Source organism: Macrobrachium nipponense, chromosome 41 (genome assembly GCF_015104395.2).
Source record: "Macrobrachium nipponense isolate FS-2020 chromosome 41, ASM1510439v2, whole genome shotgun sequence".
Classification (NCBI taxonomy): Eukaryota; Metazoa; Arthropoda; class Malacostraca; order Decapoda; family Palaemonidae; genus Macrobrachium; species Macrobrachium nipponense.
Genome location: NC_061102.1, coordinates 12892048 through 12916654, shown reverse-complemented (window position 1 = coordinate 12916654; position 24607 = coordinate 12892048). Strand labels below are relative to the sequence as shown.

General features: G+C 38.2%; 1 protein-coding gene across 3 annotated transcripts in view; it reads left to right on the top strand.

Moving 5' to 3' along the window:
- LOC135212513 (uncharacterized) overlaps positions 1 to 24240 on the top strand; it is a 129561-nt gene extending 105321 nt beyond the window's left edge. For 2 of the 3 annotated variants that reach the window (XM_064246024.1, XM_064246025.1), the window contains exons 9-13: positions 4403 to 4474; positions 4927 to 5032; positions 5148 to 5270; positions 5520 to 5649; positions 20918 to 24240. In XM_064246024.1, the coding sequence (XP_064102094.1) occupies positions 4403 to 4474; positions 4927 to 5032; positions 5148 to 5270; positions 5520 to 5649; positions 20918 to 23791 (3305 nt within the window). In that variant the 3' untranslated portion in view covers positions 23792 to 24240. The remainder of the gene's footprint in view (positions 1 to 4402; positions 4475 to 4926; positions 5033 to 5147; positions 5271 to 5519; positions 5650 to 20917) is intronic. The other variant, XM_064246026.1, reaches the window with a different exon arrangement.
- The last annotated feature ends 367 nt before the right edge of the window (positions 24241 to 24607 follow it).

The following is a 24607-nucleotide window of genomic DNA, read 5'->3' as shown; positions in this document are numbered from 1 at the left end:
TAGTGTAAAATATCTAGATACTTTACTTACATGTGACAAGGTAATATGTCATTAAGATACTTTACTTACATGAGACAAGGTAATATGTCATTGTATGACATGTTTTTAAGCCGAAATATGAATTTAATACGTCTCGTGAACTGAAGTATTTTTTTCGCTAACAGATTGTGTTGTGGGCATGTTTATTGTTTATTACGTGATTCCATTCGCTATTTTCAATTGATTTCATCGTAGTACGAACTTTAACGTTACGTTACGTATCATTTATCTGCGTGAAAACAACAGTAAAATGTGTTCTTTCAAAACCTGAAGTTTTGATTAAAATTATTTTCTCTCAATTTTATCTACGGTTTTGTTTGATGGCATAAGTTTCATGGAGTTATATCCTTGTTGCCGTTGCACGATAATAGTGCTATATCCTTACTCACTATGGATAAAAGATTGGCAAGGGCATATACTGCTAAATTTAATCTGTAAGTTTTAGCTGAAGTTGAGAAAAGAATGTTGATCCGCTAACGACTATTATCGTGCATCGGCAACATGGATGAAACTTTTGCAAACTTCGGTATAGTACCATCAAACTCAACCGTAAAAAAAAATTTGAGAGAAATGTGTTTTAATCAAGACTATTGGGCATGAAAAGAACACATTTTACTGTTTTCACTCCAATAAAAGATAAATACTTCGAGCTCGTAGTATTCTAATGAGAAAAAGTGAAAATATCGAACAAAATCTTTTTTTTTTTTTTTTTTTTTTTTTTTTTTTTTTTTTTTTTTTTTTTTTTTTTACGTATTGAACATGCCCTCGGCGCCATCTACTAATGAAAAAAATAACCAAATTTCGTTCACAAACTATATGGTGTTAAATTATATTTCCACTTGAAAACACTTTGTATAATGTAAAATAACTTTGTCTCATATAAATAAGAGTATCTTGAGATTCATTTGCACTAACTAGAAGCAAGAAAGTCTCTCTGATTTGAGTTCAACACAGCAAAACAACCTTGCAATCGCCCTCAGCTGATTTCCAAACCAAAACATTGATTGTTATGTTTGTATTTTATAATACAAACAAATACTAATGTATGATTATTACATACTCGAATTTTATATCTCGTGTCGAATTTTATATCTTGTGTAAGATGCGACCCCCCTTAAAATTAGCACCAACATTAGGGCTTCAAAAGTCGCATGATATGCGAGTATATACGGTACTTTATAATGGGGCCTTATGGCATTGGTGTGCCCCTTAAGCTCCAACATTGGGAAGGTGTAAGCATTTCCTTGGAGATGCTCATGGAGTTGACCAGAATTTTGCTAAGGAACTAAACTGAAGGACTGATTCTTCATAAGCTTGGTTCTACTTGTGATAACAGCAATATATATATGTTGAATGACCTGGGAAGACTGTTCACAAAGGGGATTTTTATGGGATATTTCTGTCTTATGGGATTTTCTGTAGTCCTTCTGTGGCCTGGTCCCTTGGTCCTTAGGGTGCTGGATTTAAGAGGTTGGACTATACTTAAACAAATGGTGTACTGATATTAGGCCTTGTAGCCAGGGGAGGTGGTAGAGTATGGCTTAAATTTGATAAGTATTTGTACATCATGGTGGGCAATGTGAGAGAGAGCGAGAATGTGTGTGGTCTCTCTCTCTCTCTCTCTCTCTCTCTCTCTCTCTCTCTCTCTCTCTCTCTCTCTCTCTCTCTCTCTCTCTCTCTCATATGGAGAAAGGATACATACACTAAGTCTTGAATGAAACAAGTAATTGTACATGATAGAAGTGCATTGTGATGGAGTACTTGAGTGAGCAATTTTGTTTACATGTGACATCTTTATAGGTGTACTGCAAGTAAAATAGTGTGTTTGATTTAGACTGTATAGTTTTTAGTGTATTTTGTTTCCAATATTTCTGTTACTGCTGATAAAATGAAGTTTTATTTTAGTGGGTTTATGAGGAAACTGTTTGTTTGAAACAAAAAATTGCTGCTGTGTGCTATGGACCTATCACCCTTCCCAAAGCTCATAAGTTAAGGCATTGTACAAAAATTTTTAATAAATTTTGGTTGTGAACGTCCTTGTCTAAAGCCAGCTATCTTTTGTTGGAATGACTGTCAGTGAATATGTCCATGAATATAATTGAGGTTATGGTGGTAAATCAATAAGAAATGATGTACAGTATCAATAATTATTATGAATTTGTTTAACCTGAATGGACGGATTGATGTTCGGGAATAGTAATACCGTATCAGGTTTGGGGTAGTGGACGTATTGATTTTGTAAATAAACAATATTAAGTGCCAATGATTTGGAAAGAATCAGTGGGAAAGAGGTGCCAGAATAGCCCATAATGGCAACTTTTACACTGGCTAAAACCACAAATTGGGTGTCTCAAGACTTAAGTTCTGCTTGTAACTTCAGGGGGGAATGTATTACGTCTCTGTCTCACATGACGTCTTTTTGTAAATTTGCTCGTAAATATGTCAATTTTAAATGTTACAATTTTACAAAGAAAAGTGTAAAGAAATAATAGATAGAACATAAAGTAAAAAGATTTACTTTATCTTCTTTCTCAGTAAATTTAATTGAATATTTTTCAACAAATATGGTACGCCTTAGTGGCGTGGTCAGTTTGATCTTGACCTGCCACCTAGGTGGCCGAGAATTCAATTCGTGGGCATTCCATTGAGGGGTCAGAGAGGTGTATTTCTGGTCATCGAAGTTCACTCTCGACATTGTTCGGAGGTCACGTAAAGCTGTTGGTCCCGTTGCTGAATAACCACTGGTTCCATGCAATGTAAAAACACCATACAAACAAACTACAAATATGCTAAGAATTTGTTACTGATTTTATTTCGTATCTGTTTTAATATTGTGTGAACAGTAATTATAATTTTACAAAATAAAGTAAAATTATTTATTAGAAAAGACATGCATACGTTGGTAAAGTTTACGATTGTCATGTAAAAAGATAAGGGGTTGTAAATAATTCTTTTCATCTTGCTGTGGATGGTAGGCAAAATTTTTTACAATTTTTTTCTTGTAAATAGGCCAATCTCAAAGTTTACCCGGCATGAGGAGCTGCATATCAATATATTTACCCATCCAGTAAGGGTTAATGATATATTGAATTTCATTCCTAGAATGAGCTGATGCCTAAGCCCCACTACAAAAGAACCTGTTGTTGACATAATAACAGCACACACACTAAACACAATCAAAACGGGCAGTGAACCGGGTAAAGGCCGACCGAGGTCAACTACAACTCTCGCCCAGGCGGTTAAGAAAAGACTGAAGCGGTGGCGTAGATACAAGGTCCTTTGACCACTCTTCATCTGATATACGCACACATTGCCAGATCTCACAAGATTCCTTGCTTTCATATGCGATTTGACCGGATCCAGCCAGGCACTAGAAATTATCCTATTGTTAAGACCTCAGGTTTGTAGCTATGAAAAATACAAATTGTCTTAGAAAATTTGTCATATTGTTTAATGGTAATGCGTAATAGCGACCTTACAAGGTATGTGTGTGTAAAATGGAATGTCATGTATGTTTTGGCTTGAAAGAATAGGTATTTAATTTGACCCATAAGAGTTTCAGAAACAGTCAGTGCTGATGCTAAAGTACTCCAGAACAATAGTAGTATCATTTAAGATGACTGTTGAGACATACAAATCCAAGTTAATATGCTACATATTGTAATAACTCAGTATTTGCACGTGCAGAAAGCTTGGGTAGGGGCAGAGGCATCATGGTTAATGAATTGCTGTTCATGAATAAAATCTTGTAAAATTGGGTTTTTTGAGAGTTGTACATGTGAATTTGATATGTGTAACTCCTACAAACATCAGCATTTTGGATAGAGTTATATGTAATAACTTTTTCTATAGGTGGTCCTATGTTTCATAGTTTTGCATGCATTATATATTGTGTGCATATCTAAAAGGAATTCCTGTAGATAGCGAGTAGCTTCAGTTTTAAGTTGGCTTTTTGTTCTAGTCAGCCACTCAGAATCTGTAATATTGCATGCCTGAAGGCCTGTGAGTGCTGTATGATTGAAATTTTGTTGCATTTTGACATGCTGAAATTTTATTGTATTCAGTAAATATTAAAGAGTTCTATAAAATTTTTAGTAGATGTATTTCATTTTTTACCATAGGGATTGGCATAACTGGATATGACATCTCTCTCTTTTTTTTCCATCATCATTCTGAATAAGGTATCGGAGCTAACTACTAGGAGAAATGTTTACATGGATTATTAGTTTTAACTACTTCGAGGTTTATTTGGTGATATTGAGGAAATCCCTCTTTTTTTTTTTTTTTTTTTTTTTTTTTTTTTTTTTTTTTTTTTTTTTTTTTTTCTGCATTTTCACGTCTGACCACCTGATTTAACTCCAAGGTCGGAAAGCTGGGAGCTCTGATATGACACTGGATAAAGACAAGTCCAGCACCTCCAAGTCATCCAGTGATGGTGAGTGTGGAGCACCATATTTCTGGTAAAAAGGAAGTTTTGAGACGAGGTCTTGGTGAACGTGTATTAATATTACGTATTATATTCTAAGTAGTACTTGGGGGCAGTTTGCTAAGTTTCAAAAGTGTGAAATTGAATCTTAATGTTATGATGTACTATATGCATTAACATTTATGTTAGGATTGTGTTGATACACGTAACATTTTCTTTTTTGATTGTGATTGTCATTAGGTTTGGCATAAAAATTAGAATGTATGATCGACATTGTTGTCATCCTTAAGACAGTTGAATGTACACCATTTACTTCATAGGTAATGAGGAGCTGAGAAGCGTAGCAGCTTTAGTGAACTAACCTGTGGTGTTTTCTCAGGACCAAAACTACTTGACCTGTAGGAAGAAATTATGTTTAGTCTACTTTGTTGAATATCTAATTTTATTTGCTTGAATATCAGGTGGTAAGAGAAGCAATCGTTATGGTGGCCATTCAAGACGCAGTTCAAGATCACATTCACGATCATTGTCACCCAAGAGGAGGAGGTCACATTCTCCAAGGAGGAGGTACGAGTTTCTAAATTTCTAACTGTTCCGATAAGTATATGAATATGGTCTTGGTTATAAATACTTTAGGCTAAAGGTACTCTACACTCTATTGAAAAATTATTTGGTATCTCAGATCAAGGGATAGAAGCCCCAGACGTCTTCACTCTAAACCAAAATCTAGGTCTAGTCGATCACCTAAACGCAGACAAAACCGATCAAGAAGCAGATCTCCAAGACACAGATCACCTAACAAGAGGTATGTCAAATTTTTATCAATTTTTAGTTTCCTTTATTAAAAGCTAATAACTGTGGAGAGATTATAGTGGATGTTCTAGTATTCTAATGTCATTTGAAAATTTTGAGACTTAACTTGATTACTCTTAGATTTATTTACTAGAGTCCAACAACGGGTTGTAAAATTATTTGGGTCTGTATTCTGCCTTTCTTAATGTTATGAAAAGTATGGTTAGTTTTGTTAAGTAGTTGGTCAATTCATTTCACTCAGAAAGCCACGGCACAGTCCTCCAAGACGTAGAGATGCTGCAGACGAACAAAGACGTTATGCTGAAAAACGGCGGCTAGAAGATTTCCGCGATGCTGAAAGGCACTTAAGGACAAGGCACAAGGAGATAGAGGTTTGTTTTATGCATTTTATTTAAAGAATAAATTTTTCCTTTTTCTGACATTCAGGGAACTCTGTGCTTGTAGTTTAAATCTGAGGCATCAGAATGTTAACAGTATAGAACATGTATTTTATAAGGATGGTGAGACAAAAAGGTAGGTGTGCATTACAAGTTGGTACGAGAAAATTTCTCCATTACAATTTAGCAAATATCAAAGGAGCTTTATAAATTGCCTAGTCTCTCCTCCCATATATTTTGGATACTGTCTCAACCCCTTAATGGTTTTGATAGTATACACAGACGAGCTGTGTGTACTGGTTCCTAAATCATTAAAGGAATAGAGAGTTCATAAGGTTTAGTTAAGAAATGATGATGGGTAGTGTCCTTTCTAATAGGATCCAAAACTATTGGGTTAATCAGCAGTCTTATCTTGTCTCCTGTTATTTGATGTCTTAATTACTCCAGTATCAAGTATCGGACTCCTGAAACAGTATAACTTCATGAACAATTTGTGATGCATCTTACACTGTAGTAGTTACTATAGTCTGACTTTGTTGAACTGGCACTCTTGGGACCAGGCCACTACCGGACCGTAAAAACCTTACCAGTTCATTCCACATAGTATATATTGCTGTTATATCAAAAGTAGAAAGAACCTTGAGTAGTCACTGTTATTTATTAGTTTTAGTTCCTTATGGAAATTCTGGCCTGCTCATAAGCATTGCCCCAGAAATACATCTTTGCTATGTGGGAACTTAAACCCCTTTATAACCACTGTCAAAATCTGATCTTGTTATATGTCAGTGTTTTCTGGCAAAAAACACACACACACAGAGGCCTGGTTATGTAGTTAAATTGACATATCCATTCGCTAAAGTCAAATTATATAGTTGTATTAAGAATAATAATTATTTTAATAAGACTTGTTTTACATACTCTGTGCCATTATATTTCTTGCATTATTGTCTTATTAATGTATTATAATTTATAAATTTAGTATTCAGTTGCCTTTTGCCTTCTGGTGATATTTACTTTCTTAAAATCTTCAGCTTATTGCATTTTACTGACATCATCACCATCAGCCATTAGTTGCTAAATAAAATACATTTCAGAATTAGTTTTTCATAGATATCAAATTTGGATTTTTTTAAGATGCAACTCCCGGAAGTTCTTTGGCCATTATGACCATGGTTGCGAGGTGATGGAGTGTTAGGCCAACCTCCTCTTTTTCAACCCATAGTTCCTCTTGTACCTATTCCTCTTCTTTGCTTGCTAACTTTGTCATCTTGGTCAGGTCTTCATCCGCCCGTGGTTGTGACTAGGCAACGGTCAGATCATTAACGTTATCAAGCATTATATCATTTAAGCCATCTTCCAGTATAGTTATGCCAGCTTCATGGCTTTAGCCACCAGTGTGTGGACTTCTGGGGAGAATCCCTTATAATCCTGAACCACTTCTGGCCATAAATTTTTCCAGCTGTTTAAAGTTTCACGCTACATCCCCATTATGGTCTAATGAATATTTAGGAGATGTAATGCAGTGGTGTAATCATATTAGTACACCTTTAGCGACAATTCTACATCCGAGTCCATAGCTTTAGTGAGGATTTCATGGTGTTTCATGTATAAAGAGCCTAAAAAGCATGAAAATCCTTTATCCATGGGTTGAATCTGCAGTGTGGTGTTTGGCGGCAAGAACTCTTATCTGCACACCATCATATGACAGATCGGCAGCACGGCCTCCAGCATTGTATATGATCAGAAGCACTTTGAATTTGAGGCTTTTTCCCTCCCAGATAAAGCACTGGTGGAACCAATCCGATGTGAGGAGTTTTTTTATTCAGGCCTTTGGGGGTCCTTGGGTATTTTAACTTAATAGACAATCCCTGGCTTTATCATAAAGCCTACAGCATTCCCACACAAAGTTAGGGTTCTAAATTCAGGGTCTTTGGTTTCATCACTGATAATAAAAGTATGAGATGGAATTTGCTTCCAAAATAGCCAGTTTGATTCATATTAAAAACTTGTTCAGGCTTATACCACTTCCTCGAAGATGGTTTTGAGGGTGTTCACGTACTCCTCTCCGGCTTTATCCACAGAGGCACCTTCTCCATGCAGAGAAATATTTCAAAACCTTTCTGAAACTTGTCAAACTAGCCTTTGCTGGCACTGAGTATGGTTGGTCTGGTGGGAGAAACCCTCTGAGTCGTCATCCTCTTCCTCATCCCCTTTGCGAACGTTACCACTGTCAGAAAAAGTTCCTTCCTTAGCACATTAAATAGTTCCACCTTTTCGTTGATAGTAAGCATTTTCCTTTGGCACTTGTGTTTGGTGCCAGAAGCCTCAGGAGGCACAGAGCATTTGTGCGGCATCATAGAGCTTGAAATAAATTCATTATGTTATGAAAATTCCATAAAAACATAACACGCAGAGCATCATTGTGTGCAGCAATCAGGCACACGAGGTGTGATGCTGCTGTCAGTCAGTCAGCTAACCAGTGCCCAAGATACAGAACACGGTGCTTTGGTTGGTCGCCTCCCATCCATTAGTCAATAGTGTGCTGTGTATGATGTCACGTGGGCAGACTAGCTCAAGCACAAACATTCTTACTGTTTTTTTTCCATTAGGTCTGAGCGCAAGTAGTTGTCTACTCGTCTCTTGTACAGTACATATTTTGATTACGAGTTCACTGCATTGTGTAAAGTCAAGTATTTTATTTTTATTTAATGTTTTAATATTTTTTTTATATTTGTAATCCTACAGTTTAAGGGTCCAAATTCACTGCATTATATACTTGAAGTTGAGATTAGCCCACAGATTTATCAAATATTGAATCATGGAAAACAATGAAAGAATGGTCAGTTTATCTTCTTACACAAGCAGAGATTATAAAAAACAAAGGAATAACGCAGGAACGTAAAAACTTTTAAATTTTTAGGCCAGAAAATGCTTATTTCACCCCAAAAATAAAAAATATATATACAGCCAGTCCCCAGTTGTTGGGGGTTGAGTTCTGTTCCAGACAGTGTGATGATAACCGAAAATCACCAGTAATAGTGCCGATCTAACCAAGGATTGGCAATGCTGTTATCTGGGGATCGGCTCATGTCGGTACCGAAAATTGTGAAAATTCAGTTTTCGTTGTCACTAGAAAAATGCCATAAAACCAGATAGCTGATGACTGGAGACTGCCTGTATCAGTGCCATAAAACCAGATAGCTGATGACTGGAGACTGCCTGTATCACAAAATCATGCGAGAAAGCAAAAAATCTGAGCTACAGTGAACCTCTATATGGCAATGGATGACATATATATCTAAGAATCTGCACATTACACATTATTTAGCAGTGACTTTCACATTCTAAATTTGGTATTTCATAATTATCACTATTTTTTTTGTCACTTGTAAAGGGTAGTGAGATAAAAAAAAAAAAAATTAATGAATTTCGGCGATCATGGGGCATTTGAATGTCGCCGTCAAAATATAAACAAAGCACAACACCATCTGTTGAGGAAAGCGAACACTAAAATATTCGCTAATGGGATAAGCATTTTCTAGCATTGATAAATATTTACGCTTGCACTTCTCACCACTAGTGTCATCTGATCTCATGGGTGACATATCGAATACATACATAAAAAAAATGATCAAACTGTATCACATGTAAGTCTTTCAAGCATACTAAGAGTAAGGAATTCATTCTGCCAAATGTGTCTGTTTTGATTAAAAGGATTGACTTGGTAGAGACTTCTCAGGTGGAATATTTAAAAGAATGTTTATTTTCAAGTTAATATAAAAATAAACATATTTGACTTCACACATTTTCTTTTCATTACTAAGAATTATTCTCACCAAAACAAAGGAGATATGGCATAATTCTTGCTGTCTTGAAGTTGTAAACAATACGTGGCGGCACCCGTGTGGCCGTGCAACAAACTAATGGCGGCTGAATCACGGGAGTTCCCAGACCATAGAACAATGGCTTTAAGAGGTTCAACTGCATAGCTTTTCTTTAGAGTATATTAAAACCTCATTTATTGTTTAAGCCATAGATTTCAAGGTTTTCAAAGCCTAGGCTAAGGTAGATTATTGGCACTGAATAGCATTTCTTTTGGCCACCATTGGCAATATTTTTATTTTCATTTCCCCCCTTCCATGTCATTGTAACTCCGAGTTGTTGTTAAATGAGGAGTATCTGTATATTTATTCACACATACAAATATTATATATATATATGCATATACTGGCAGTCCCCAGTTATTGTTGGGGGTTCTGTTCCCGGGAGTGTGACAATAAGTAAAAACCAGAAACTTAGCAATTTAAAGCGCAGATAACCAGTTATCGGTGTCATAAGCACCCTTTTGGCGCCTCTGTTAGGTATGTTACAGCGCCATAACTATTAGTGGTGCCTTATGGCGCTCAAAACCAGAACTCTGCTCGTTATGGCGCCATAAATCGCTGATTTTAAGGCGCTAAACAAGCCCTATAAAACCGGATCTCCAATAACCGAGTCTGCGGATAACTGGGGACTGCCTGTACATATTATATACAATTGACCTCTATTGCTTCGAACTGGCTGATTATCTTGTTTATAGTATTCTATGGCGCACTGCGTCTTGCAAGAAAAACTGTATCAACATGTTTTGTCCTTTACAATATATAATGATAAGCAAAAATCAATTATAAAAAATTCAGTGATTTATGATGCTTATGGGGCCTACAACCAGATTTTAGTGCTTATAACTGGTTAATGGCACCTCATCTATATTCAGTGCTAGACGAATACCTTAAAACTGGATCGCCGGTAACTGAGTGGGCCAATAACCGGGGACTACCTGTTTTATTTTTATTAATCTTTTATAGTATTTGAAAATTAGTAAATCATTGTTTTATCATAAAAAAATGTATTATGAAAATGACTTGAAAATACACTTAATTATTGAATATTTCTTGACGAAAAAGTTTGTGTACTGCCAGATTTTTTGCAAATAACAAAGAGATAGGTTCCACTTATAAATCTGCGAATACTGAGAATATGAACACGAGGAATTTACTGTATTCAAGGCGGGAGGATTTGGTATCCATCCCCTGCAAAACATGGGGTCCACTGTATGTATGTATGTACATATATATACAGTTGTCCCTCTCCATATATATGTATCTTAGTTCACTCATGGATTGTTTGCTATATTGCAGGATTTTGTAGTTTTATTATTTAAAATTTTTGTGTAAAATAATATTTTGTAGCCTTAAAAATTGAAAACTATTTATTTTCCCTCTTTATGCCCTTTGTTTTTTTTTACAATCTTTCTGTAAGCAGATAAAAGATGATTCAATAAAAATTTGATAAACCTGTGTGCTAATCTGAACTAAGTAATGCAGTGACACACACACACTATATATATATATATATATATATATATATATATATATATATATATATATATATATATATATATATATATATATATATATATATATATATATATATATATATATACACACACACACACACACACACATACTTGAGCCAAATCTATGAAGGAACGTGAAACAAAAATGCTGTGAGGCTTTTCGACTTCTCATCCTTTACTAAGCAGAATGATATTGGTATGAAAGTAAGTTTACAAAGAAAGCTTGTATAAATGACAGATAGGGATTGTAAAGGAGAATATGTACCTGGAACTCAATGTGAAGAATTAGCAGGCCACCATCTTAACATCAAAATATAAATGTTTTTTTCATATGTTTTTACGAGTATTGTGCATTGTCAGTCCCCGGTATTTGGATTAAGAAAATTAAATACATAAAAAAAATAGTGATAGATTTGTTATCCTTCACATATACAGTGGTACCTCAGGATACGAAATGAATCCGTTCCGAGGCAGCCTTCGTAACCTGAGTTTTTCGTATCTTGAACCGCATTTTACATGTAAATTGCCTAATTCATTCCAAGCCCTACAAAAACACCCCAGTAAATTTTATATTAAAGCTAAATTGACCAATAAACAATGAAATACAACAATTTAGACCATTCAATACCTAACTTAAACTACATATACATACTAACATGTACTACATACCTGTAAATAAAGGGTATTAGTGTACATGGTATACAAGAAATACTGTACGTACGTATGTAGTAAAATGTGGAACCTTACCTTTCGAGTAAGGCGATCTCCAAAAGTGGCGACAGAGGAGGAGGACAAATTGCAGAAAACTTGAACACTTAACTTTACGAAACACATTAAAAAATGTCAGGAAACATTAACACTAAATTTTACGAAACACATTAACAAATGGCACAAAACGTTAACACTTAACTTTACAAAAAAAAAAAAAAATTAAAAAAAAAAAAAATTTTTTTGTTTATTACATTATTTTATAAAACTTTTTTTTTTTTTTTTAAATACAAAATTTCAATTTTTTCACCACTTTCAACTTTGTTTTTTCATAGTATCACTTGGATCTTCCTGTTTGCTTACTCCTACTAAAGGCCTCTTTAAAAAATAACTGTCCAAGGAAGATTGCTTCTGCCTGCTTTTGACAATGTTCCTGAAACGACTCTGGCAAATGTCATCGAACTGCGCAAGCATACGACCTGTGTAAGCCTTTTCGGGGTGTGTGTTTTCTACAAATGATTGCACCTTATGAAAAGCAGCCAGAGCATCCTTAATTTCTACCGTTGTCATAGGGTCGTCGTCCTCCTCCTCGCCGCTGCTAGAGAACTCCTCTTGAACGACATTATGTTGCATGGCCTCCCTCCTTCAGGTCATCCGTTGTAAGCTCCTCTTGGTGCTCCTCGAGAAGGTCATTGATGTCGTCCTCGTCGACGACCAGCCCCATGGACTTGCTGAGTGCAACGATCTCTTCAAGATCTGGTTGCGAAACAGTTTCAGGATTGTCAGGTGTTTTTGAATCTGCACCAGCTTCGCCCACGTCAAATCCCTCAAAGTCTTTGGTGGATACGGCATCAGGCCAGAGTTTCCTCCACGAAGAATTCAAGGTTCGCCTTGAAACCTCCTGCTAAGCTTGATCGATGAGTCGGATGCATATGAAGATGTCGAAATGCTCCCTCCAAAATTCACGCAAGGTGAGGTTTGTGGTATTGGTGATGTCGAAACATCTCTTGAAAAGATGTTTCGTATACATCTTCTTAAAGTTCTATATCACTTGCTGGTCCATGGGCTGGAGGAGAGGGGTGGTGTTAGGCGGAAGATAAAGAACCTTGATGAAAGAATACTCTGCTAAGATATCGTCCTCGAGGCCACATTTCAGAGCAGACATTTCAGAGGGAGGCACTTCTCTTCCAAGAATTTCTTCACTGTCGGGCCGAAACACAGATTTACCCACTCGGTGAACAAAAGTCTCGTTACCCAGGCTTTCGTATTAGCCCTCCACATCACTGGAAGCTTCTCCTTTAGCACTTTGTGGACCTTGAAGGCTGGAGGAGTCTCGGAATGATAGACAAGTAGGGTCTTCACCTTGCAATCCCCACTGGCATTGGAACAAAGTGCGAGCGTAAGCCTCTTTCATAGGCTTATGCCCGGATAGCTTCTTCTCTTCCTCTGTGATGTACGTCCGACAAGGCATTTTTTTCGGAAAAAAGGCCAGTCTCATCACAGTTGAAGACTTGCTGAGAACTGTAGCTTTCGTTGATCGTCAAACGTCTTAATAAAGGCTTCGGCTGCTTTTGTGTCCGAGCTGGCTGCCTCCCCATGCCGCACCACTGAATGGATACCAGTCCGTTTCCGGAATTTTTCAAACCACCCATGAGAAGCCTTGAAGTCGGGTTGGTGTCGATGTCCCTTCTCCTCCATCGTCTTCGGCCTGGGCAATCAAATCGCCGAAAATAGCGCTGGCCTTGTGGGAGATAGCCATCTCGGTTATCGTATCGCCAGCGATTTCTTTGCCTTTTATCCATACAAGAAACAGCCTCTCCATCTCATCGTGCACGTGGCTCCTCTTGTTGGACAAAATAGTCATGCCCTTGGAAGGTGTAGCTTTGATGGCTTCCTTCTGCTTAAGGATGGTGCCTATTGTCGATGGATCTTGGCCGTATTCCTTAGCGATCACACACAACCGCATGCCAGGTTCATACTTCTTGATAATCTCCATTTTTGTCTCCATAGGAAGCATCCTCTTCTTTCCGTGAACTTCAGCAACTTTCTTGGGACCCATGACTACTAAATTATGTAGTATACTAACTTTCTTGGGACCCATGACTACTAAATTATGTAGTATACTAATTAAGTTCTCACACAACACGATAAAGTAGTACAACGAAATCACTAACACGAATTTACGTTAACAAACTAAATCGTATATGTGAACGAACGAATTCTGCGTGGGTACGATAACGCTGGTGCCAAGCAGTAGCCGAAGAACGCCTTTACGTAGAGCACGATGAGAGAGATGCTGACCAATAGGAGAGCAGGATCTTATGGCAGTGACTAGCATCAGGAACCAATGGGAGAGTGGGAGGATGGTGGCGAGTACCGAGTTGGCGGCGCGCGAGTTTTAAAATTGTTCTCGGCGGTCCGGGCGAATCTCGGGACTTTACAGCAACAACCTTTCGTAACTTTAATTATTTTCGTATGTAGAGGCAAAAAATCTTCATATTTGCTTTCGTAACTTGAATTTTTTGTAAGCTGGGAATTTCGAATGTCGAGGTACCACTGTATTAGACATTTGCTACAATAAATCCTCAAAGTTTTATAATGAAACAAACATGGAGAAAGAAACTTATAAGAACATTCTTATCTTGCCGTATTTTAGCATTTTTGAAACTAAGAAATCATTGTTAAATTCTTTTAATGTCAAGCTTGTTTTTTTCCTATACTAACACAAAGGAATGCTAATAGAAAATAGCCCTAAGGAAAGTAACAACATATGTTTGGACTACACCTCTTTTATATCTGCCACTCTAGCAAGGATTTAGAAATAAGAATCAAACAGCATAATTATTCTATCAAAATTGGGCAAACAGCCAATGTAATATACATTCATTTAAGTGAAAGCTGTCACAGAGTAAATTGGACCCCCAGTTCAGTGATTGAAAGATTTTTCACAAAAACTTTAATAACTTGTCATTATACAACTTACTTCCAATTGTAATTTTAACCTAAGCTTTGGCTTGTATTATTTGGACCCTTGTTTAAGTAAAATGTCTAAGAATAACCTTTAAGATAAAATCATTTACTTAATTTCAATTTCGGTATCTTTTTTTTTTTATATTGTATGCCTAATGTACAGTACTCGACAAGATATTAGGCCGCTTAGCGTCAAGTGGCCTAATATCTTGTCAGATTTTGAAGGAACATAAAATTTATGAAGAAATTTCCACAGTATTAGGCCGCTTACAGCGCATAGATAAAGGGGTAGAGCTTAGACACTCGACAAGAAGAGAACTCACAGTCACTTGTTTGGAGGTTTAGTAAGGGGCTGTATATATTTTTCGGTCAGCTCTGCACTGCAATTTTTGCCTACCATATAATCACTTTATTTACCCCTGTGACCTTAATATGGGCCAAGACGGTGATTTAAGTCAACAGATGATAGCACAGATATGTGCATTGAAGCAACCTGGCCTTGAAACATAGCAGATATCAGATCAGCCGGGTGTGTGCAGGCCTTCAGTTTAAGGCTTGGTTGCCAGATTTACTGCTCACACCCAGCTGATCAGATATCTGCTTTGTTTTAAGGCCAGATTGCTTCAATGCACATCTCTGTACAATATCTATTGATTCATATTACCCTCTTGGTCCAAATTAAGGTCGCAGGGGGCAATATAGTGATACGTAGTATGCAAAAAATGCAGTAGGAAAGCAGACAAAATATATTTACAGTCCCTTACTAAACTTCCAAAAACCCGACTTGAGAGCTCTCCTTGTCGAGTGTCTCAAATTCCATCCTTTCTCTATGCACTGTAAGCAGCCTAATGCACTGACAAAATTTCTTCTCAACTTTTCCATTCCTTCAAAATTTGTACAAGTGTCTGTTGCAAAGCGGGGGTGGCAGTCTCCGCCCACTGCAACAGGAGTTAGCGAGCAACTGAAGCCAATGACATCATTCTTATTCATGCTGCACAGTCGACAAGTCATCTTGCTCCTTAGTTCATGTTCGCCAGTTTTTGCTGAAGTTGCTGACGCACCCTCTTAGTTTTTTCAACTTGGTGTAAATTGCAACTTTAGCTTCTTTCACAATTAGCTTTAGCTATTTAGTATGTCTGATTCAAGCAATTCCAGTCTGCTATTGTAGCTAAGTTGGCAAGACTAGGTTAACCAAGCTTTGCTATGATGCACATATGTACTTTGTGCAACAAGTGTAGGTGGCAGGTTTGTACGAAAGCTTACTTGTGATGAGTGTAAGGACTGGGAGATTCTTCCCCTAGGCCTAAGACAGACTCTGGTCCTGCTCTTCCTTCTGTTCATGGTAGAAACCTTTTTCCCATCCTCAGTCCTCTTCCTGCTCCTTCTCCCATGCTTCTGAACCTGATGCCGTTGCCAGTCTTGAATCAAGGGTTAATTCTAAATTTGACAGAAGTTTAGTTTTGTACATTCAGTGTCCTCTCATGGTTAAGTTTGAGTGTGTCTGTGGGAATGAAGTGATCAGCGATAAAGTGCCCAGTGGAGGAGGTGGTTTCCTGTCCCGTCGGGTCTCCTAGCCGAAGGTCTGTCCTGCTTTCCTACACCAGGGAGAAGACATACTGGAGGTCCAAGGGGATTTGACCAACTGCTGTTGGTCGATGTGTGCCGTTTATCTTCCAGTTCAGATTCGGAGTCCAATCACAGGAGTCGTAAACACTACCTGAACTCATCTAGGCCATTGAAAAGGCATGTTTGTGAGTAGGCTCCCAAGTCTCCCATGCCGATCAAGCAGCAAGAGGACACCTCCAACATCACTCTTCTTTCGTGTAGCTACCCCCAGTGTTTGCACTTGTAGAGTTACAGGCTCATCCATGGGATTCACCTGTGCTTTCTTCTTCCAAGGATACTAAACGCCAGAAGCTCCGTGCTAATCACTTGTGACCTGAGCTAGTGTCTCTTCGTGAGGCTCCCACACTAGAGAGCCTTGTCCTTAGCGCGCTCCCATCTCTAGCTCCTGCGCTTCCTGCTCCCACTCATCCTGCAACACTTGGCTCCTTCTTCAGGACACTGCGCTCATCAGCAATAGCAAGCCCGCGTTTCTGAATTGGATGACCCCTCTCTTGCTCCACTCAAGAATCAGCTTACGGAGATCCTGCAATTACATTAGGAAAGTTCCTCTTGGAGGAAATACCACCAAGACTGCTACTGACCTATCCAGTTTCATCATGCCAGCTGCTCCTATGTCTCCTGCCTCTATGTTCCTGATGTCAAAGACTCTGTTTGATTTCTCTCTCCTGCCCTTGATGGTTTTTTCTTCCTCGTCAAAGAAAGCCTTGAAAGTTGTCACAGAGTGGCCCTATGAAGGCAACGTTTACACACCCTCCCTCTCATTTGATCAAGGGAACCTATAGATAGGCCTTACAATACCAGAGAAGCCCCTCTCCCTGGGAGTCACTGCCTGCTCCCATGGGGAAGACTTCTTTAGCCTCATCGACTCATGTCGCACGGACTTCGCTTCAGCCAGGATTTTCTTCTCTTCCATGGATTTAGACCACTTTGTGAAGAATCTAAGGTTTTCAAGGTGTTCAGTTTCCTGGACTGGACAGTGGGAGCCCTTGCTAAGAGGATAAAAAAATGCCAAAGGAATAGAAGACACCGTTTCTACAGATCTTCTGGGCGTGCGTTTGTGTGCTGATGAACCCATTTGAGAGCTCTTTGGAGATTGTTTGTCTCTTCACTTTTCGGATGCTGAAGAAGAGGGACCTTTGGTGTTTGTTCCATTGGGGGGCGGGTTACATCTTTGTAGAAGTCCGTCTTGCTTTTCTTGCCTCTGGATCCTTCTCGCCTCTGGATCCTTCTCATCTCTTTCCTCAGGCCATGGTAGTAGAGCTGATTACTAAGGATCTGCAAAGCCTACCCAGGATCTTTTGACAGTTCTTCGACGGTGCCCTTTCATCAGAAATTCGTCTCTGCTTCAGCAGCACTCCCATAGTGGAAAGAGACGAATTCTCTCTTCCAGGCAAAGTCCCTCAAGAAGCACTCCTCCTCTAAGTCTTTTTCTAAGAAGTGAGCCAGATGTCCTTCATGCCCCAGTGGGAGCCAAGCTTCTATCTTTCAGGGAGAAGTGGGATCACAGGGTATCCTCAATTGGTTTGTAGAAAAAACCAAGTTTGAGATGGAGAAGAGCCAGTCAGTCATGGCTTATAATGATCTCTGGAAGATTGGATGTTCACTGGATATGCAGGACGCATATTTTCATATCCCTGTTCATCACATGTCCGAGAAGTACCTCAGGTTTGTCTTCCAAGGGAAGGTTTTATAATTTCAATCTGTATTCTTCGGTTTGGACTGGCTTCTTCACTCTCCGTCAGAGGAAAAGTGCACAAAGGACCTTCAGAAAATACTCCAACTCTTAAGAATTGGGAATCCTTCTAAATCTCCAGAAGGCCCAGTTGGTTCTGACTCAGGAGATTCTTTATTTGGGGATGATTCTCAACTCTCAGACTTCTCAGGCTTTTCTGTCCACCAAGACAGATGCAACCCACATTCAGAAGTTCAACAAGTTCCTCTCTCGCACGTTGTGTTCAGCCTTGCAGTGGATGACCCTTCTAGGAACACTGTCTTAAATCGAGACCTTTCCATTGGGCAGGTAGCACATGAGAAATCTCCAATACAAATTAAATCTAGTTTTCAACATTTTAAATGATGTATCTAAGGATATCTAAAAATTATGACATTATTATATGTTATACTTAATCTATAGCATAAAATGTAAGAGTAACTATTTTTGCAGTTGAATTTACTTTCTTTGGCCATATCTTAGTTAATGACGTTACAGCATAGTTATCAGAGAAAAGAACAACCTTTGCCTGATTCTCAACATGATTAACCTCGATGTAATGGTTAACACAATTCATTATCTCTTATGACCCTCACTGTGCTGTAACATTATCCTACATGTGCATGGTCAATTTATGTATTTTCACATTGAAAACACAAAGTTGTAGTTCTACAGTTTTCTTTCTTAATAAGCAACACTAGTACTCTGTTTGGGTGTCGGTGGTGTTTGTTGCAGATTGAAAGAACGCCATAAAATCTTTACAGTCTGAACTTCTAAAGCTATGAAGTGCAGCTCTAGCTTGTGTTGCAAGCGCTTTATCCGCATCCAACTCACGTTGCATTAAATCCTACTTACTGGTCAATAAATAATAGATGTTGCATGTATCAACATCTGGAGGCATGAAACTAATGTTAAATTTGGTCCTAACCACATTTCTCTAATAATTAAAAGAAACAGAATTTACATTTGGATGTTTATCTTTAATAAACTATACCTATATATCACAACTTCACAACACTTAAGATCGATTCCATGTACATGCATTTATGAGATTTTGCAAGAGTAATGAGATGCGATGGTCGGCAGCTTCTTGCGTTATTCAAAATGTGAATAAAAGTAAAGGTAAAATAAACATGGGAAAGAGAAATAAAATTTATTAATAGAACATTTGTGATCGGTATCCTGTGATGTTTTATTGGTGCTGAAACCATTAATTTTTGCAAATAAACGTCTGGGCATTGTAGTCTACCATTCCCCCAAAATTCTTTAAACAATGCGCCTATCACAGGCATAGTAGTTTTCTTACAACACCTGTCAGCACAGGCAGGTCCTATTTTACGTGGTTCTACTTCTTTTAAGATTCTTTCGGCTAGTATAAGCCTTACCTTTATTACAGAATTGTTTTAATGAGATTCGTTTTCCAAGTTCATCAATAACTTCACGTGTATCCCTATTACTAGCTTCACCTTCACTAATAACGATCTCTTGTTAATCACCATTATTAACACTATCAGCCATAGTAAATAAAATATTTAATTGCTATGAAAATACTCCTATAAAGAAGACAAAACAACAGCATGAGAAAATAGAAAAGTCAGGGTGAATAGAAAGGATGGGATGGCATCCCCGTGTCCAGTTAAACAAGATATGAGCAGCATCAAGCCAAATTAACCGTTAGAGACGAGAGCCCAGTCTGTGCACATTTTCATTGGTTGCAGAGACCGAGCGGGAGGTGGGTGGTGAGAGACGACCTATGCTCAGTCTCCCATAACCCCCTGTGTGCATCACCCCAGGTTTAAAGGGATGATGGAGAAGTGCTTTTGTGCAACCGAGTCTGTTGGCAGAGGTTTCTAAATCGCATAAGGGTGGAAAAGTACTTGAGTTCAATGGCTTATTAGACCATAATGTTTCAAGTCTAAGGTTACATACGAAGTATACTGATGTATAGAGAAAGCCTTGGGGGGAAAATGTTATGCATACTGTTACTTCATTTGGCCGCAGTGGCACCATGTAAGTGTGTATTACTGTCTCTTCCTAGTCCCTGGACATCTTTTTGTTTATTTACTCAAATATACCCAGGGATTGCTGTTGGTTTTTGCTCTCATCTTTTATGATAGTGGTTCAGCTTAAGTGTAATCTTGCAAAGTGAAGTGCAAAAAAAACATATACCTCACAGAAAGGTACTGCTTCTCCCCATAAATATTGTATGATTAATATAGTACATTGAATTCATTACTGATTATAGTTATTACCTCTTTTGATTTTGTGTGAGCTGTAATTGTAATTAAAATAAAATAAGTCAGAAAAATTCATAACTGGGAAGAGAAATAGTATAACTGGGAGAGTTGTGGAAAAGAGGCCCTACACAGGGTTGGAAATAATCGCGTTCAACTTCCCTTGGGAAGGTACAGAAAAATGTTTATAATATTTTCTTTTACTGTACATTTGCATATCTTCTTATTTCCAACGATATGCTTGATTTAAATGGCCAACCTTTAAAGTTTGGCAAGTCTGGGGGTGTGCTTGATATACATTTAGGCCGTCCTGTAAGGGTTAATTTATACACACTAAAGTCACTATTGTGTCTATTTTGGTTTTGAATTTGAAAGGTTTTTATACTTTAGCAAAAAATTCTTGAAAATCTAGAAAGGGAAGGAGCTCTCAGTGGATCATCTGTGCAATGGAAATGTGAAGTTGCTTGTTGTAAAATTGAGCTGTATTTTACTAATCATGGGAATTCATTAACAATAGCTGTTGAAAGTTAAATTTATGGGAAAAACGTTGTATTAAGTGCATATAAGACTTCTGTTCATTTTATATGACCCTAATGTTGACATTGATTATTGCAGGAAGAACTCGAAAGAGTTCCAGAGTCTCATCCTCAATATGGTGAAGAGTGGAGGAAGTTTTGGGAAAATCGATATCATGAGCTGGAGGCACAAGGATTGGATCCTTCCAGGCATGATTTTAAGAGTGAGTGGGCTCCCTTTTGGCATAAGAGGATGAAAGAATTGCATTTTATCTCCTTCAGTGAAAAAAGGAAAGCTCTTCTTGAAAAGTTCAGTATTAAGGACCCGGATCCTTTTACTGATAATGACTCGATACCTGTGAATGGAGGTAGCAGAGACAAGGTTAGCCGCATCGATAGATCCCCTAGTCCGTGGGAAGGGGATAGTAATAGTAGAAGTGGAAAGAATCCTTCGCCCCCACCCCCAAGTACCATTGGCATGCAAGGATCCGAATTATCGAGGTTGAAAAGTAATGAAGTTAGTGATTTGCCAAAGTATGAGGAAGAATATTCTGTTATAGGAACCTTGAAGCTTTTGAAAGAATTAGAGGATCAACTTGGGTCATTTGGACCAGCTGTGTCGACTCTCCTTTCGAAAGCTGTTGCCGCCAAGGAAAATGGAGGTGATCCTTTAGATCTTTTTAAAGATCTTGACAATTCTGTTTTGGTACGGTATGCAAAAGAGAAATTAGCATCACAAATATCTGCTGGAATATTAGGAACACATCAACTTTTGAAAACCGAAATGGCAATTGAGAGAGCTATGTGGCTTCAGATACAAGGGGAAAAATTGACTGGCCGTGATAAATATTTAGGTTTAGATATAAATAATATTGCCAAGGCAACACTTGGCATGGACACGGTCCAGATAGCCCAGTATATAGCACACCATTTGCTACAAGTTGGAAAGTCTAATGCAAGTGAAGAAGACCTACAGAATATTCTCATTGCTGTTTCAGCAAGCCATACAAAAATGTTAGCTGATCAGTTACAGTTAAGTCAAAGTTCAACTGAGACTGAAAATACAGTTAAAGAAACTAGTCAACCTCAGGCTGCTAATGTTGATGTACCATCTGTAGTGTCAACACCTACTGCAAACTCTGTAACTGCCTCTGCTACCCAGCCACCAAGAACAGCCTTGTTAACTGCCCCCACTACCCAACCACCAAAAACAGCCATGTTAACTGCTACTACCCAGCCACCAAAAACAGCCTTGTCAACTGCCCTTGCTACCCAGCCACCAAAAACAGCCTTGTTAACTACCCCGGGTACCCAGCCACCAAGAACAGCATTGTTTCCCTCAGGTGTCCCAAGCAGTAGTGCTCCGAGTTCTGCTTCATCAACTACGCCAGCTACTACCACACAAAACTCAACAAGCCAGGTTAGTAGGCCAGCTGGACTCAGCTTATTACAAGCAGCGTATGAGGATGATGGACCTAAAGATATGAATAAGTTGTCCCTTGATGATTTGCAGGCATTACTAGGAAATTTCAGATCACTAAACAGAGAAGAGCAGCAAGCCCTCACCACTTACCTAAAAAAGTTGGAGGCAACTGACAGTAAAAAAGTAACCCAACTACGGGAACGTATGCAAAAGTGTGCGCGCAGTACGCCCAAGCCTTCTCCTGCACCTTCAAATTCAGCTTCTTCCAATCCATCCCCAGCACGAAGTGTTGAAGGAAAGTCTGATTCAGTGTTTTCACCGCCTTCAGCTGTACCCCCTCAGTATGTTCCTCCAGCACCTGTTGCTGCAACAACTAGTGCTCCTATAACTGTACATCCACAACATCGGCAACAAGAAAACCCAAGTCTTGTTTCAAGAACATTCCACCCTGGAAGTGGCATGGAGCGCTCTTCTCCTAGTGATCCTTATCTTAGGGTTAACCCTTCATCTGAAGAAAACTTAACAAGAAGTTATCCTAAACCAGATATCAGTGTAGATCAGCAGGAAAGAGGTCGTAATACTAATGAAAGAGGAATGCCCAACGAAAGAGGAATGCCTAATGAAAGAGGAATGCCCAACGAAAGAGGAATGCCTTCCAATAGTGATAACATAGGAGTGCCATCTGGTATAGGTGAACTTCTTCAAGACTACCGTAATAAAACCGCTCCACCAGCATTACGGCCAGGTGAAGAAAATATCACTAGAGATCTCTCTAGGAATCCAAATATGCCACCAGGTCCACCAAGATATGGAAATCCTGATTTTCCATCCAGGAACTCTTTTGATAATTATGGTAGAGACCATGAAATGAGAGGTTCCTTTGATGATAGGGAAAGAAACATGAGAGAAGGTTTTGACAATAGATCTTTTAATGATACAAGAGAGAATGATTATAGAGGAATACCAGAGCGTTTTGAGCAGGACAGAAGAGGGCCATTATTTGGCAGACCTGGGATGATGTTTGATGGGGAAACTGGTATGCAGGTTCCCTCTGGGAACAGGGAAACTGACATCCCAAGGAATCAAATGATGGAAAGAGATGGTCTTGGATTTCGGGGCCCAGAAGGTCCTCCACATGGCTTTCCAAATTCCAGGATTAGAGATATTCCCGACAGGATGTATGATGATAATAGACCCATGCCACCTCATAGGGAAACTGGACCTGGAGATTATCCTTCAAGAGATTTTGATCCTGGAATGCGTGATATGAGAGGGCCAATGATGCATGGGGATCTTCCAAATCGTATGGATATGGGCATGAATAACCCCTTTGCAAGAGGGTCAAATCAACAAGCACCCTTGGGCCATGGTCCGCCAGTGTCTCGTATGGGTGATAATAGATTTGATAGGACAGCTTTCTTAGGACAAGAAGAATTTCATACAAACACTTTTAGAAGTGGACCACCACTGGGCTCTCAAAATAGAGGTCCTCCGCAATTACCATCTAGGGGCTTTATGGACAACAGACCTCCTTATCAGGATCGGTGGTAGTGCAGTAATATATTTGAATATTTTATACGTGAAAAAATCATGGAAAGTTTGTGTACAGTGCAAGTCTACTGTGTTAAATTGAAGACTTTGTTAATATTGTATAGATGTTTAATGAGAAAATTTATTTGTTCAGTTTTCTACTCATTGTACTGTAGTGAGTATTTGTCAATTTGAAAAGAAGACATTGTTATATATGCAAAGGTGTCTATAATTATTTTTTTGTTGCTTGATTTATGACATTTCCAAAAAATATTGAAACCAAAATTAGATTTTATATTTGCAGTACAGTATAAAGAATTGTGAATAAAATTTTGAAGACTTTTCACACTGAGATGTATTGTATTACTGCAATTTATGTATATATAGAACTTTCTTTCCAATTCAAAAGGGCATTGTATATTTCCTCTGATTTTGTGTTAGTCCTATTTTTAATAAAATTTATAAAGATGCTCATTTCTTTTGTGATGCCTCTTGTAGAAAGATACTCCATTTGATTTTCCAGAATTTTTGCAATAGAAAAAAGTAACATTTGTGTTCAAAATTAAAACTCATTTCTGTATTGTAGACATTTCAAGACAAAATATCATCTTCTGACTTTTCTACTTTCATTTAATATTTGCAGAATAGTTGGTAGATTGGTTAAAGATATGAAGTATGGGCAAAATTAGCACAGATAACTTGGAAGGGAAGTCAAATTTATTCATGGTTCGACAAGATGGGAATGAAAGGGAAACCGAGTTCAATCTAATATTGATGCTTGTATGTCGGGATGTGCTCCAATCTTTGTCTGCATTTGGCATAAAGTACTTTAAGGAA